The sequence below is a fragment of the Heliangelus exortis genome, chromosome 1, assembly GCF_036169615.1.
Source record: "Heliangelus exortis chromosome 1, bHelExo1.hap1, whole genome shotgun sequence".
Taxonomy (NCBI): Eukaryota; Metazoa; Chordata; class Aves; order Apodiformes; family Trochilidae; genus Heliangelus; species Heliangelus exortis.
The window spans coordinates 120,365,393-120,383,193 of record NC_092422.1 but is presented as its reverse complement, the minus strand read 5'-3'; the positions used below and the strand labels follow the sequence as shown (position 1 = coordinate 120,383,193).

General features: G+C 38.8%; 1 protein-coding gene across 1 annotated transcript in view; it reads right to left on the bottom strand.

Moving 5' to 3' along the window:
• CRACR2A (calcium release activated channel regulator 2A) overlaps window positions 1-17,801 on the bottom strand; it is a 57,982-nt gene that overhangs the window by 14,260 nt on the left and 25,921 nt on the right. Inside the window, exons 7-12 of the mRNA XM_071762670.1 lie at window positions 14,285-14,380; window positions 9,232-9,419; window positions 7,222-7,293; window positions 5,830-5,875; window positions 5,169-5,260; window positions 3,208-3,535 (exon numbers count right to left, since the gene is read on the bottom strand). Of these exons, the coding sequence (XP_071618771.1) occupies window positions 3,208-3,535; window positions 5,169-5,260; window positions 5,830-5,875; window positions 7,222-7,293; window positions 9,232-9,419; window positions 14,285-14,380 (822 nt within the window). The remainder of the gene's footprint in view (window positions 1-3,207; window positions 3,536-5,168; window positions 5,261-5,829; window positions 5,876-7,221; window positions 7,294-9,231; window positions 9,420-14,284; window positions 14,381-17,801) is intronic.

Here is a 17,801-nt window from a genome sequence, read left to right as displayed (position 1 = left end):
CAAATTCTTAAGACTTCCAGAAGTCACCTTCCATAGGATGGAAATAGACTTTTCAGTTCTAAAAGAAATAAAAATTACACTTGTTCTGCTCACCTCTAAGATGCAGTGGGTCATAAAGGATTAGCAGCTAAATGACCCTGAATGGTGAATGGGGAGGGTTAATGCCAGTAGCTCTGAGCCTGAGTTCAGTACAGTAAGCAACAACATCATGGAATGCAGTAATACAAAGCCATGTAGGCTACAGGAACACAAGTAGTGACAAATTACAAAAAAAATTACAAAGAAATTACAAAATACGGGTTGTCTCAAACCCTTTGTCATGTCTTAGTGAGCTACATATTTAAGAACTTCATGGAATCATTCAGCCTCCTTTGCTCCAGTATTTCTATATCCTGCACTCCTGACCCATTGAGCAGCCAGATGAGGGGAGAGAAGGACTGTGTGCAGAACACACTCCAGTTGATATATGGCCCTGAGACTCATTACCTCATAAATCATCATGCATCAAGCAGGGATTTATCTTTTTCTGAAGTTTTCCTGCAGCTGAGGAATCTACGAAGAGATGCCCTGAAAACACTTACTTAAATTGAATACCACTCCTCCTAGCCCAGGTATGCTGTCAGGAGAGGGAACCTGTACAGAATAAGATCACTTCTGATGTCTAAATGCCATGGTCAAAAAGCAATGATCCTATGAGCCATCACAATTAGGAAGCAAAAATGTATAAGAAAAACATCTGACTACAGCTGGTGAATGAAAGGAGATGAAGCACTACTCACACAAAGTGGCAGTGGTCAGACACACAGCCTGGAGACTGCCCCAGGCAATGGAATGCCATTAATTAAATAGTCATTTGCAGGCCTAGTCAGCAGGCCATGCAGGATCATGCACATATTTCAGTGGCACATGGAGAGATTATCAGATTCTACTGTGTATTCTGCTCTGTTTTTAAAAACTAAATTTGAAAAAAAAAAAAAAAAAAAAAAAAAAAAAAAGCAAAATAACCCAAACTAAGGGCTAAGGCACTGACATTTCATTAAAAAAAAATAAACAACCAGGCAGGATACATTTATTGTTTCCTCTCCCATTCCTGATTGTTCCCAATTATTTCAGGAAAAAAAGAAAAAAAAAGAAACAAGATTTGAGGCAATGTCATTTCCTATCCAGATGAGAAGATGTACCTTCAAGAAGAGCAGGCAGACTAGGTTTGTCCTAGCTGGACCTAATGATAAAGTCCAATGATGCCATACTTTGAAAATGTGATAAAACTCAAGTCATACTGCAAGGAAAAGGTATGTATTATATTAAATAATTTCAAAGTATGAAGCTCTGTCTTGTACCCCAGACTTTTTATTAATATGTAACACATAGAAGTTATTATGTAACTATGACATAATTCTATCATTTTTAAGGTATGCTTCTCTATTCTAAAAGAACTGTATAATTATGAAAAAGCCTACCTACTTTTCCTATATTTTAACCTTTTTTAAATGTGCTTCAAGAATATAAAAATGAGTAATACTTAATGACAATACTAAAATTAGAAAACAAGAACAGCTAGATCTGAAGCAATAGCAGTGCAAAGAAGGCCTTTATATTCCAAAGAAATGTACCTTCCAGCAGATTGTTTAAAGGAATATTACTGCACGGTGAATTCATTGCTAAATTGCACATCCAAGCTAGAGATGAAAAAAAAATCTGTATTTCAATTTGCTAATCAAAAGTCTTCTCAAAAAAATAAACCATTAAAAAGCATTAAAATTTGCTTTCATTATTTCTCAGGCAGGGTAACAGCTAGGAAAGTGGATTCAAAAGCATCAGAATATTGTGAAATGTCACTCTTTAGCAAAAACATAATAACCCTCAGCTTCCCAGAAAAATAATTACTTCTTTTTTTAGTCAATTTCTACCTTTCAGTGGATTACAAGGCTTAGCTTCACTTTCTCTAAGCAGTGCTTCAGGACATAACTCTACGCATATATTGTCTACAGCTACCGCTTCTTTAGGTTGGGTTTCCCTTCTTTGCACCTTCAACACTCATCTTCAGTGTATTCCCACCTCCCTCTTCATTCAGTCTCTAAATTTCACAGAATCACAGGAAGTTAGGAGTTGGAAGGGACCTCAAAAGATTGAGTCAATCCTCCCCCCTGCCAGAGCAGGGTCACCTACAAGAGGTCACCCAGGAAGAGATCAAGGTGGGCTTTGAATGTGTCCAGGGAAGGAGAATCCATGCCCCCCCTGGGCAGCCTGTGCCAGGGCTCCATCACCCTCACAGGGACAAAGTTTTCCCTTATATTTATGTGGAACCTACTCTGCTCCAGATTGTACCCATTGCCCCTTGTCTAGGCATAACTGAGAAAGAACTTGGCCATCTCCAGGCCCATACCACACTGGTCAGTAACAATAATAGGATTCTTCCAATGATTCTTCAATGATTTGATTGGTAAGAGAACCCAGAGCAAGTGCTAATCCACTGTGTGATGGAGAGTACTGACAGATTCTCATAAAAACAAATGTTGGAGAGGAGAGCAGGAAGTCAGCAGACAGAAAAGAACAGAAAGATTTTGTCATGCTTTAACTTAAAAACAGAAAACTAAATCATTTTAGATTCTAAGAATAATACATTACCCTTCAACACCATTTCATGTTTTTCAATGTCCTTTAGAACAGAATAGAACAGAAAGAACAGAACATAATGGTTTCAGTTTTCAGGGACCTAAAGCCATTGTCTAGTCCAACTGTCTGACCACTTCAGGGCTGACCAAAAGTCATGCCCATATTATTAAGGACATTGCCCAAAAGTCTCTCAAATACTGAAAAGCATGGGGCACTGATCACCTCTCTAGGGAACCTGTTCCAGTGTTAGAACACCCTCTCACTAAATACATGCTTCCAAACATGAAGCCTGAAACTCCTCTGATACAGCTTTGAAAAATTCCCCCATAATCTGGCACTGGATCCCAGGGAGAAGAGACCAGCAGCTCCCTCTCTGCTTCACCTCCTCAGAGGGAAGCTTCAATGAGCTCACACCTCAACCTTCTTTTCTCACACCAGACAAACCCAGATTCCTTGGCCACTCCTTCCAGACCTTTCATCTGCTTTGTTGTCCTCTTCTGGATGCTTTCAAGGACCCTAACATCTTTCTTAAGATGCGGGGGTCCACAAGTGCACACAATATTCAAAGTGAGGATCCCTTTACCCCCTTACATTTGACAGTGTTTCCTTCCCTACAGGCTGCTCTCTGGAAGACGATGGTGAGTGTTCTATTAATTGTTCTGTGTTTTTCTTATCTTTTTCCATCTCAGAAGAAGTATTTCCAGCTTCTCCAGACCATCTGTTCTGTTCTTTATCAACCAGCCTATCAAGAAGCTGGGGTAGGTGATCTTCCTCAATTGATATTATTCTTTGGAGGGGTGATGCTTTACACATTCCTCCAGTAGCTCCAGCATCAGGCTCTACAGAGAGAATCCCATTCAGTCCAGCAGAATTCCTTCTCTTTGAGTTATTGAAAGCATCATCTTCTTCAAATGAATGGCTTGACAGAGAAAAAAGTATGTCACAAAAAGATATTGGACCTGGATTCCTACTGTTTTATTCTGTTTTTTGTTATAGTGTTTTATTGCAGAATTTAATCTCCCATGGTTTTATTACTCACAGCAGGCATGGTAGATTCAGTACAATGTCTACTGAAAAGTAATCTCATCATGTATAGGTGATGTTTGTATATATATATACATATAGAGTGTGTGTGCTTGATAATTATAAGCATAATGGGGAAAGCCACTAACTTATGACAAAAAAACTTAATCAGAATGCAAAACATAAGAGTACCCTCATTTCTAACTTCAAGGAATAGCTGATTAGTAAAAGTCTCTACTGTGGTTTTCTACTCCCCTACTCTGGAAGAATGAAGTACTCTTCCAACCCAGATCCTTTCTTTGTGTAATCTGATTCTCTATTTAGCAAATAGAAGATGGGTTTGATCAATATGGAAAAAAAAAAAAAAATAGTCAATTTTGGCCATCTATCTTGTCCATTCCTCCCCAAACAAGGGCTGCAGGTGTAACCTCTTTACTCCTTCTCCTTCCAGGGGGGTAAAATGTTCCTCAGAGCTGAGCAGTGGCCTTGGCTCTGCACACCAGTCTCTGGCTGTAACTATAAATATTGAGTGTTATCAGTCCTAGAAGCAGACACTGTCTGAGAAACTTGCTGTTAATTTCAGCAAGTGCAGCTACTTATGAGAGTCTTAGCTGAAAGCAAAAGTACAGGACAGAAAATCACCTTTATCCTGGCCCAGACCAGGACAGATCCCAATCCATGTGTTCCTGAACCTGTGTGTTCTTGCATCCAGCTCCACTCTACCACTGACTCAAGGAACCCAGTCTGGGACTTGCCCAGGGCTTGCCCTGGTGGTGATGTGAGCATTTTGGGGACTACGGGGCAGTGGCAGGATGGGGGGAGCTCAATATTAGGTTTGTAATATATTTGTATATATGTCATGTTTGTCTTTTCCCATCATTTCTGTGTCATTAAAGTTGTGTAGTTTAGTTTCCAACCTGCAAGTCTTTCTCCCTTATTATCTTTCCTTTCCATTTCTGGGTTAATGGAGAGCATCTTTCAGTCATGTAATTGCTGGTGCAGAGTTAAACTCTGACAGCTCTGTCGCTGAAAGATTTCCCTCCTTACCCTTCATGATCCTGTGCCTGCAGAGACCATGTCTTAGCTGCTATTTCAAAGTGAAATACAAATCCTCTTCCCAGCTGTCTAGGAAACAAGCTAGTATTTCACTGAGAACACCATCCTATTCCTGTTGATTTCAAGTTTACAACCACACAGTTGAAAATTAAATTCTCCATGTTTTGATAGTTCCACATCCCATACTTTATAACAAGGCTGCTGTAATTTACAGTGGGATGGGAGGAGGTGCCTCCAAGCGTATACTCATCCACAATGGGGAAGTCTATTGCCTTTGCAGAGGGAACACTTGTTTTATGTGAAAATTTCTCTTTTTATTTCCAAATTCTTCCAAATTTCACAGTAATCTTATAATGACATTTGAGTAAAACATGCTTTGAAAAGACCAAAAGTTTCAAAAAGAAAACATTCCACATCTTCTTTCTATAACCCTCATCACATTCAAACAGGGAACACATGAAAAAAGTTCTTACCTGCCAACCAGCATCTTGCCCTCTATGTATTTCCCAACAACAGACCCTGATCTTTGCTTCCAGCTGGGTCTTGGAACACTTGTTTTGCATTTCTGCAGAAATACAGGATACTTCTTACTAAATTACTCCTGTTGATATACGCTAGTAGTTTACTGAAGGAATAAGAACAAACATAAATTAAGTGGCCTTGGCCTCCTTAAGCAGGGGTACTTCTGAAAGTTCCTAGGGGGCCATTCACTGCTGCTGGACACAAAGTTAACATGATCTGTTCTTCACTAGTACTGACAGGTATTCAGGTACTGATTCGAGTAGTCAGATGTTGTAGTGTTGTATAAATGTTTCAAGACATTACCTGCTCCTGACTGAACAGAATTTTAGGTTTTGTCCTCTGATGACTGCATCCTTAGCTTCTCATAAAATACACTCACCTCCGTCAAAATAGCTCCAACTTTGTAATTCTAAAAATGTAGCTCTTAAAATTGTTCAGTGTATATAAAAATCTTACTCTCAAGTGAGGACAAGAACACAATATGAATTAAGAATGGGCAAGATTTAAGTAGCACAAGAGTCTGTCTTTCACACAGATTTCTGATAGCTTTCTTTTGAGGTTGTTCTGATCTGTGTTTGCTCAACACTGGGGTTGACAATAATGGTTGTCTACCTGTAAAAATATGTCACGTTCATCTTTGAGGTGTTTGTTTCTCTCCCTGAAAAGAGAACATAAATAAAAGAAACATTAAGGCCAAGTATTTAGAACTGCTGACTTTTCTATTCAGCACCAACAGACAGACTGGACAGTTGGCAGTGTAAAATGCAAGACAAATGCACTATAATTTGGCATATTTTCACCTTTGATCATGATTTATTTATATCCTCACCACAGCCAGTTCCCTGTCTGTGCCAGTGAATCTCCCATAGGGCTGTGCTGACTAAAGCCTCTTGGCATCTGGCCCTCATTCTGTAGTTTATCAAAACAAATGCCTTAACACATAGAAACCAGTTCTGGTCAAGATGGATTCACTAAATTAGAACATTTAACGCTTTTCCCTTTTTTTCATAGTAAAGGTGACTTCCTAATGGGAAGAGATTGTAATGAACACCAACTACTATTAGAGACAAAACACTCTCAACTGCAAGGTGTAGAGAAGCAGAAAAAAATATCACCTTCTCCACACCCCATCTTCTTCCCCTTTCCCCAGGATCAACTTCTCTTCTGCACTCTTGACTCTTTTACCTCTTTTACAATCCTGAGTGGTGCAGAAGGATGGGGGAATGGAGTGGTTGTGGTCAGTCATAAAATCATAGAAGTGTTGGTTGGAAGGGATGTTAAAGATCACCTAGTTCCAAACCACCCTGCCATAGGAAGGGACACTTTCCACTAGATCAGGTTGCTCAAAGCCCCATCCAACCTGGCCTTCCAGGAAGGGGATATCCACACCTCCTCTGGACAGCCCATTGCAGTGTCTCACCACCCCCACACTAAAGAATTTATTCCTAATAACTTATCTAATCTACCCTCTTTCGGTCTAAAACTGTTACCCCTCAATCTGTCACTACGTGCCATTGTAAAATATCCTAGTCCAGCTTTTGTGAAGTCCTACTTCAGGTACTGGAAAGCCACTACAAGGTCTCTCTGGATCCTTCCCCAGGCTGAACAACACCAACTCTCAGCTTGTCTTCATTTCCTATGGAGGTGCTCCAGCCCTCTGATCACCACCTTGACCCTCCTAGCCTCTTTTTCACACAGTGTTTTCTTACTCCTCTCTCTCAAGTGCTGCACAGTGTTTTCTACCCCTTCAGATCCATGCCTTCCCAGAAGCACCAACATCTTGCTGAGGGGCTCAGCTTATGCCTTGGTGGTTAATCCATTGGAGCCCACTGGAACTCCTGTGTCTGTGCAGCCCTCTCCTCTCTGGCACAGAGGCCACCCCTGCAGTGCCTCCCTGCCAATACCCAGGTATCTACACCCAGTACATATCCCAGCATAATTTCATCCCTTAATGGGCCTCTTTAGAGTGACACAAGAAGTTCTTGAATGTAAGGTCTGCTTTACCTTAAAAAGTCCAGCTGCTTCAGAAGTCCTGACTTTTCTCTCTGTAAGGTTTCAGTCACTCGGTACACTTCCCTGTAATGAAAATAAAGAAATAACATTGTTCTAACTATGGTACAACACTGCTAAAACGAGCATTCACATTTGAGACTTCAGCTTCTCCAAATCTTCATTCTATATGAATGGTTATCCATTAAAAAGTTTTATTTAGTGTAAGGCCCACAGTACCACAGCAGTTTGAAATACCGGAGGAAGAAGCAGATCTTCTTTTTAAAGAAAGTTATAGCTTTGTAATTTCTTCATATATGCTGATACTGGCATTTGCATCATTCAGAGAAGACATACTGCTGAAATCCTCCCCATTCGTGGATACTAAAGACCATGTAACGTATTGAAAATTAGAATTTATCTTGCTGCCGGAACCATATGTCAGGCTGACACATCTACACTCCCTACGACTTCTTCTCAGTTCCTGTCTTTAACAGTTATGAAGCCTTAAGCGTTGGGCACAGCATCTTGGATTTTTAGACTAGATTTACACTGTTTGTCTTGACTAAATGTAGCTTGGTGTCTGGCCTTAAATGTTACTTGGTTTTCAGTGAAACCTGAAGTTCTCCCTGTGCATAGTCTGAACATTACACCAGCTTCAACAGCTCAGGTCTTACCAGACTATTACATATGTTTAAAGCAACACTGCAGGTGTAGTTGAATCGGACTGAAATCTAATTCCATAAAACACTATTAAATCCAAAGTTTTTTGCAAAGGCAGCAGTATTAATCAGCAGTCTGACTACTGGGAAGGTTTCCTTGGTAGCTTTACCATAGCATTTTATAGACTTTGCTCTGTCTCTGAAAAGAGAGCACTCAAAGACATAACAAACAACCTTGAGGAAGAATATTCCTACTGCATATTTCCAAAGTACACATCAAACATGTAAAGCTAAAAATAATGTTGTAAATGCAGTGGCTGGTCTTTAACTATGATTTACAAAAAAAGTTCATTATTTACAGTTTAAAGACAAAATAAATCTTTAATAACTAAGCACCATTTGGCAAAAAGCTTAACAGAAAAAAAAAATTACATCTGATCTAATATTCTGCTCTATCATGAAGTCTGCCAAATAGCCAGAGCTCTGTATATCATTGCTAAAATATAGTCTGGCAAGATATGCACCACAGTCTGGCATCTGTGTACTTTCATTGGCAACAAAAAGGTTTTACAGTCATCTGAGCATTTTTAAAAACCAGTCTTCCATTAAATGGAAGTAAGAAGTAATCACTTCTTCCAGTTATGGCTTTAGGAAAAGGTAACTTTTGCTTAGTTCAGAAAGCTGGCCCAAGACAGGTAGATTGATCTGCCACTTAAAGGACATTTTTGTCCTTCAAATATGAATTGTAATTATTTCTTCTTGAGAAATGTAATTTAATGCAGCGTCAGAATCTGAAATCCAAAACACTTCATGTGGTAACACCAAAATGATGGTTCTGGATCACCTTGTGTAAACTGTGGTTTAGCTGCATGAGCTAGACTGTATCAGACTGGTCAGGCTCCTTGGTCAGAAATTATGTATTAGACTTGCTTTTGATAAAGAAAAAATTCTAGTTGCCTTATTAACAGAGTACATTTTGAGAAGATAGTTTCAGATAGACTTAGTTTGAGGAGGATGAGGCACCATGTGCCACTGACACAACTGTAATTTCTGTAAGGAATCACACTGATATTTCAAAATTAAGACATATGTTTTCACCAATTAGACTGATTTTCAACTTCAAACACCCTCAACAAATGGGGGTGAGAGAATGCTGAGTATTTTAAGAAGGAGCAAAAGATTCTGTGAAAGAAAAATACATTACAGAAAACATGAATTGCTTGCAAGAAAAGGACTAGAACTGACACTTGGTTTTGCTTGGTTTCTTCTGCTGACACAGAAGACATCACAGCACTGGATACCCTGAAAAGGCTCACTGACACACTAGGTAAATGTGCTATAACCACTGTAGCAGGAGGCATACATTTCCTTTTCCTCATGGAGTCTTGATGCCTCCTCCTGAAGCAGCTGTAGCTGCTGTTGAGCGAGGTTTAGTTCATGAGAGGTTCTCTCCAGGTCTTTCAGCAGCTCCTGGTTTGTCAGCTTCAGCCTGGTGTTCTCTACTTTGGTTTCTTCCTTGCCACTGAGAAGTTCTGTACATTGCTGCTCTAACTGGGGTGGAAGAAAAGAGAATGTAAAGTATTATAACTAACTGAGAGATCTTGGATTTAAGGCTTTCAGCTCAGGTCTTAGAGATTAGTTGAATAAGAATGCTATTTCTGTTTAAGCCAAAATATGAATAAAAGACATAGTGTGCTCCTCCACTCCTCTCTGTATAGATATAATTTCAGTACACAAAAACAAAGACATTCAACTCTATGATTTAATTTCATCCAGTTCAAAACTGCACCAGGATTAATAGCAAAAAAGCTATTAACAGAGAATATTGCCAGTATTTAGTAGAGATTCACAACTGCTATTTTAGACAATTTTTTACAATGACAAGGCCTTTAAAAAGTGATTCAGAGTTCTGTTGAAAAACTGTTAGATTTAAGTCTTGTATGTGATAAACATTCTTCAGTAATATCAACACACAGTGACCTTTCTTCCATCTTAGCTATAATCTGCCAAGAAGTGTGAATAATTCCTTATTTATTCATTTTTATGTTCATTCTCCAAAGTATATACAAAGGAAGAACATAACTTCCCTGTGAAAAAGGGAAAAGCAAATGACTTCTGGTAGTTTCTGGTGTGTAAAGAAGTTCCATTTGCTTCTCCCTTTCTAGCTGAACAAATTAAGATGACATAGGAAAAGTTAAGTAGACTAAAATTAGTCCATTTCATAATAAAGAAGGCACTGGTGACCTGAAGATATAAATGCTTTTTCTTAGTTAAAAAAAGATGCTTTTCAGTATTGATTTTAAGAGATATAAAAGGTACTAGGAGCATGAAAATTACACCATTTCAGTCCTCCAGATGTGAGACACAATGGAAGACTGTGTTAGAAATTTCATTTTGCATATCCCAACAAGCAGCGGGCACCCAAACCAAAATCTGTCTCTATGCAGCTCTGCCAGGATGTTCATGCTCTACAACACCATTGCTGTTCTACTCCTGGTTTTGAAAGCAGCCTTAAGGTCTGAGTTTAAAACAAAAGCAGAAAATACTCCCAGGCTGGGGTTGTGAAAGGTCAGGAACAAGAGTAGAGTGGGAGCAGCAGCAGCTTTCAGTAATCTCTGAGCTGCAGCCTCAGCAGCCTCACAGCTCATACAGAGCCCTGGCAAGCTGGGCATCAGGCTACTGCTAAGCTGCACTGGTTTACACTGGGAGATCTCTTCAGTTCCTGAGTATTGATTCCATCCCTCTCCAGAGTTAAGTTACTTATTCTCAGTAAAAGAACAGATGCTTCAGGTACTAGCAGACAAGACTTTCTTACCCAGATAAATGATTTGGGGGGAAGCGAAAAGTGTTCACACAAAGATCAGCTTTCAAAAAGCTTAAGAGCAATAAATTACAGGCAGAAATCCCCACTTACAGAATACTATGGCCAGCTGAAAACTTACAGAGAGACTGGCCTGGAAATGTAACTGCAATTGTGACCTTCATTACCTTCCAGCATCATACGTACTGATGTCAGTGCTTATGAAAACCACCTAAAACCTGGTGATTACTCTTGTGAAAAAAACAGTTTTACTGAAACTGAGCTCAATAGCAGATGCTTATGATACATAAACCCCAGGACACAGCAGGAGGAGGAGAAAGGGTTATTTTACAGCAAATATAGAGCCCCTTCCTTTCACTGTATCTATGTAATCCTTTAGATAACGTCAAAGATAATACCAATAATTTTAAAGCATTCACTTAAACAGCTCCCAATACAGTCGAATAACTCATTAGGTGGATGCTCAGATGGTATATAATAGTTTAGTGCCTTCTGCTTATTGGATCTGTAAATTTGCTCCCATGATCATCAAGTTGATGAAAATTGACTGCAAAATATTCATGACCCACAGTCATGCTCAGAAAATCTCGGGAACAGAGAGAATTAGCCAATTGCCACAGGCCAAGCAGAGACACAGTAGCTGATGGGGTATTCTTTTTTGACTAAAATGGAAGGAAAACCCCAGAAGTTTATAATCAAGTAAAAAGCTAGGATTGTCCAATATTAACAGTTACTGATGACAGCTATTGCTGTCCCTCAATGATATATACATTAAGCACTTTCCTAGCATTCTCTTGTTCTCAGCTCAACATCCTTTTCGTATTTTTTTCTCTTTTTTTCATGTGCATGTGAAAGATGAAACATCTATAGTGTTACAAGGCTGGGGTTTATTCTGTTCTTTATACTTTTCTTAACAGTTCTATAGCTTGATTTGGATTTTTGAGAAATAAACTAATTCATGTTCTCATGGATCTCACTCAGAATTCCAAGATCATGCTCTTCACTGGCTGTCATCAGCACAGAATCCACCATTTTATGTGAGAACTCCAGTAACTCTCCTGCATTTTACCTGGTCCACAGCTGCTTTCTTTCTCTAATACAGAATTCTGTGCTCTAGATGTTATGCTGGGCATCCTCTGTCCCCAGTGCCTCTTTCCCAGACATGCATCACACATCCCTTGAGGAGCACTGCTGCTCCTACTACTACCTTGTGCTTTATTTAAGCAATGTAGAGCAAGTTGACAACACAAGATCATGGCAGCCACCGAAAAGGCCTATCCAAAGGAATCTTGACTTACAGGCCAGTAAACACGGAATCAGATCAGTCCCATCTGGCAGAATCCACATCCCTCATAATGGAAACTCCCTCTAGCTTTGTCAGCAGAAGCAACACTGAGCTCATCTAGAAGTTCCCTTTCACATTTTTGCTAATAATTTCCAACACAGGAATAATTACATTGTCTTTAATAAAAATATTTTTTTAATTCACAACACTTCTCTATTACTCCCAAGAGGTTCTCTCATAATCAAGCATGGAAGATGCAATTAAACCAAGCTACTATTACCATCTGAAAGAACAGATTTAATTATCAAAGTGTGTCACTGTGCAAGAGGAGGTTAAAGTGACTGAGCACTCTGGATAAGGCAAACAATACATAGGTGGAATCTAACTTAGCACACATTTGTAGCTATGTGGATGAGTAGTACCAGGAGATAAATGAGGTTATATTATTATAAAAACAGATCTGAGGAAAGGGGAGTCACTCTCGGAGATATCATTAGGAATTAGAAAAATACATGTACAAAACACTGTCTCTAACTACACTGTGTTAAGCATTCAAATAAACAGACTAGACTAGGCTGCTATACCAGGAAAAAAAAAGCATTGCATATAAGGAAGACTATGGGAACCATTCTGCTGGCTAAATGACAGAAGTTTCAAATTACATCCATCATCTGAATAAAATTATCTCGCTCATCACGTATGTGATGATTCCTTTTATACAACATGCTTTTCTTTCCTTAAAAACAAAATGCAATAACTTTATTTTTATGGTAGTACTAAGCTTCATTTTTATGGTAGTATTTATGTAGTTATTATGGTAGTATTTATGATATTCATGGTAGTATTTATAGTAGTTATTTATGGTAGTATTAAGATCCTGTCCTTCAAAAGCACCCTGGTTAAAATTAATAGAGATAAGGGAGTGTGGAAATGAAAAAAAGTATAGAATTTACAAATAAAATAGAATATACTGTAATAATATTCATAATTAAAAATGCAATTTGTAGAAAAATAAAATATAAAATTAGATTTAAAAATAATACTAACAAAATAACATAGAAATTGTTTTATATTCTTAAAGGCAGGCAATAGTAGACAATAGGCAATGTAGACAATAATCACAAAATAAAAGATAAATCATAAGTTAAAACTTTCTGATACTGCTGCCTGTATTACTTTATTAGACCAGGCTTAAAATTAAATGTAAGCCTTTGAACAGCTTCAGCATTTTTTATACCAAATTTAGAACACATGTTTTAAAGAACAACAGGAAAAGGTACAGGTTGATAACTAAGTTTTCAATAGTTCTAAAGCAAAAAACAATCAAACAAAATCCACAGCCAAAAAAGGAGAATATTAAAATCATTGCAAAAATATAGATCGTGCTGCAATGTGATGAGCAGTCTGTATAAAACCGTATAAAATTCAGTGGTACTTGAAAAAAGGTAATTAATATCAGGCGTCTGATTTCTGTCATGTAATGGCCTTTTAGTTCAATCCTATATCTTCATTAGCTAAACTTACATAATTATAGTAAGCTGGAGGTTTGCCTCCCCTCTTACTCAAGTCCAATCCTACAGTAACCATCAGCTTGAGCAGCACCCGGATTCAATCCTCAGAAGAGGATCTAAAAACTGCACACAACTAGAAAACTGTCCTCAGACCTCTTTTTCCTCTTCCTTTGCTTCTCCTCTTACTTCTCTCCTAATTCCCAGAATACTCCCAAGCCCAGCTGCCAAAAAAAGAAATTTTATATGTATTTTATATTCAGATTCCACAAAGGGAGTTGGTTTCAGCACATTTGATTTCAGCCTTTTGAATTCCAGTGCTACCTCCTTTCCTATCTCATGTCTGTCATGCATTTTGTCTTTACAGCAAGTTTACATATGCAGAAATACTCTGCTTCCCCGAGCAGGCCAGGCTTTTTGATAAATAAAACACATTAGGCTTTAGTATGGGACCTTGACAAGCTGTTACCATGCAAAAGAACTATGCACTGCCAGCAAAGTACTAACACAGAGATATGTATTTCGCACATCATTGCATAACATTTTTCCTAAGCACATATGTAGAAGCCTGGCAGTCATAACTCCACTTTTCAATGCAGTCAGGTATCTACAGTCAGGATACAAAAGCACCAGAGGGTCACAGTTTGGCAGAACCACACTGCACCAGCTGCCTCATTTTTTTGGGATATAAATTAGTATGCAGAGAAAATCATATGAACAAAAAAACAAAAAACCACAAAAACACAAAAAAACCCGATCTGTTTTTTGGGTTTTTTTAAGTCTGAAGGATATTGGGTAATACCCTGTTCTGTTTCTGAACCAGTTGTTCCAGTTCTTGTTCTTTTGACACAAGCTTGCACTCCAGATCTTGACTGTAGGACTGAAACCTCTCTGTGTCCTGCAAAATTCAAAAGGTAAATGGATTAACAGAACAGAACAGGAGGAGACATAAAGAATCAGGCACGAGAATAATAGGCAAACTTTTCACAGTGAAGATAATAAGCTATTGAATTCAATTTAGGGATGGTATCCCTCGTGAATCTAGATTCTGAGCTTCTGTAGTCCAGCACTTTCAAAGAGAGCAGTTGCTACAGGATGTGCTGATTGCACATGAGAAGGCATCAAATCTACAAAGTGGAGGCAAAAGTCTTCTATCTTAGGTACAAGCCTTAGGAGCTTAGCCAAGCTAAATCAATGAAGCTAGAATGCATCCTCCCTTTCCAGCCACATACACTCTCATCCTCATATACGCTATCATTCATGCTCCTCTGTTGCAGCAGGGAGCTGTTTCAGAGTGCTAAATAAGCAGAAGAAAACTAGCAAAAAAAAAAAAAAAAAAAAAGATTTAATAGATTTCTGCACATTTTTTCCTGAGTTAGACAACTGCTGGCACAGAGAAGTGATGAGAATGCGTCAATGGAAGGAAGTTGGCCAAATTTAAATTACTATGGAGTCCTACAGTAATTCACAAAAAAGATACCAGGATTGACATGGGAGATACAGGTTACTGACAGACAGCACAGTAAGTCAGGCTGAAATAAAAGAAAAAATACCTGCTACCTTTAAAATCCATCACTAACAACAATTCGTCACAGATGTTCCACTCGTATAAAAAATGATCTGGGCTTCCAGCTCTGCTGTTCACATAGCAATTATACCCATCTGCCCACTAAGTACCCTGCAATCACAAGGAACTCCAAGTTCTATTTGGGATTGCTCCTTCAGACACCCCCCAGCTGAGACAAATTGTAAGACCTCCCCTGAGTAAAACTGAGTTCCACTAGTTCATATCAGATGGGAACCAGTCCTGTTCCTCCACAACAGGCTTCTGCTCAATAAGGTCCCCAGGAAAATGTCTCCAAACAAAAATAAAACTTTCTTCAAGACAGCAGTGTAAACCACAAGCTTCTTCCCTTCAGCATTACAGATAACAGAGTAACTCAATGCATGTTAACTGGCTTTTCATGTGAAAGAATATATAGCCAAGAGAAAAAGACTGAATAATTGTCCTTTTTGTACAACTTTCAGTCATCAGGGTATTAAGTATCATAAATAGCTACAATTTTTAGTTATTTGCATCTTACCAATGTTTTAAATGTATTCTCCAAAAACTGCTCTTCATTCAAGCCATAATTAATTCCCCCTTTATATGGCATCAATGCATCTCTCCAGGCTGTAAAATCTTTGTGAGACTTTGCATTAGAGAAACAATTTAACAGTCAGATCTCCCCAAATCCTAAATTAGTCATGCCAAGAAACAATACTTCTTGAACGTCTGAAAGCCATTAGTGTGAATGCTGACTAAACTGTAAATAGCTTCAGTGGGAAGCTTTAACAGCAAAGACTGAAAGAAATGGCTTTGCCACTTATATACAATTAATTAGGAGATCCAACGACAATTGCTTGTGCAAAAGTCTTAGTTGTTTTAGGATTTTCAATACATCATCAGTTGCGGTCTATTAAGATCATATAAAGCATTTTGTCCCCAACAACTGCTGTCAGGAACGTTACAAATACATTTTATCCTTTAACTGATACACAAATTTCATATAAAGGGTTCATCTTATTCACCACTAAAATCTTCTTCCAGCTTGGTATGAAAAAAACCACAATTTATGAGTCAAGTTCACTACTTCTACTGTAAAGGCAGTAAAAAGATTGCTTCCTTGGGCAGCTAACTATGGCTCTGTTTGCTTGAACACGCTTCATGTCAGGAAACAAAAAAGACTTTACATATATGGATCACAAAAGGATTTTTTAGATATCATATTTGATAAGAACAGAGGCAATAATTAATGAACATCCATTAGTTTTGACAACATTTTGTGTACTGTGTGCTCTCTGAAAATATATAGTGGTTTCACTTATATGACTGCTTTCAAGGCAACAAAAAGGCATAAGCCAGTACCTAATAACAAGTCCCAAGCCAGCCAGAGAAGCTTTGGCATCTCCATCATTTGCATACTCAGAACTCAACTGGACAAGTTCCTGAGCAGTCTGATTTTTTTAAGTTACAAGAAGCAAAGATACCTTCCCACCTAAATGATTCTAAGATGATTCTTTCTTAGAGCACACTGGGAGATTTTTTTTGGTTTCCTTGGTTTCAGAGAAAAACAGGACAGAAAAAATCCAAAGAACAGAATACAAAAGCAGTAGAGGAGATTTAAAGGAGACTTAGTAAGAAAAAGGAATTCATTGTCAGGTGCTCTGGAAGCACCATAGCAGTGACAAAAGAATGTGACCTATCTGTTTATTTTGCAAATAGCTGTGGTGGTTTCAGAAATTACCATCACTTGATTTATCTGTTTTTGCTTTTCAGTGAAAATTTATACCCTACCCAAGAGAAGAACTCAGCACTATTAGTGCTGCTCTGAACAACTTCAAAGACAATTTTTCTTAATTGTGACCAGAACTTAGACCTATAGCAGCATCAATAATACAACTGAGGCTACAGTTCAGGTGACTTTCAAAAGAATTCAAGCTGTTACTGTATTCAGTACCAACCACTCAGCACAAGACATCAATGCATCCAATAAGTCACCGGCTTCAGAGGCTGGCTCAGCATAGAAGTAGCAGTGAGGAAAATTATGTTTTTTTCTTATTCTATTGTTTTTGTTGTTATTTTGTGTGCTTTCATTTCACACTGTCATCTTTCAGGCCCAGCCAGTAAAAAAAGACCACATGGCCACTCTCTTCCCATCTTCCCTCACCCCTCCCTTTGCCTTCGGGATGCCGAGTAGAAAATCCACCTAAAACCTTGTGGTTCAGGACAAGGACTAGGAGGGTACCACTCACCAGTTATAGTCCCAGGCAAAAAAAGGCTCAACTTGGGGAAAAAAAAATCAGTTTAATTTATCATTACTGAAATCAAAACAAGGCAAAAAGAAAACAAAAACCAGAGCTGAAATACCTTACACCACCCCTCCCTTTTACTGGGGCCAAATTACTTTCCTGTTATCTCTGCCTCCTCCCACCCAGCCACACAGGGGGACAAAGAGTGGGGTTTACTGTCCATTTGTCACACATTTTCTGCTGCTCCTTTCTCCTCAGGGAGGATTCCTCACAGTCTTCCCTTACTCCAGCACGGGGTCGCTCCTACAGGAGAACTTCCTTCCTTCAAGAGCCCCTCCAGCGTGCGAGTCCCTCCCAGGAGATGTATTCCCTGAGGAACAGACTGCTCCAGCGTGGGTGGCCCACACAGCCACGGACTACTTTGAGAACAAACACCTCCCGTGGTGTGGACTTCTCCATTGCTGCAAGCCCACTTCTGATCCATCGTGATCCTTCGTGGGCTGCTCCACCGTGCTCCTCCATGGGTT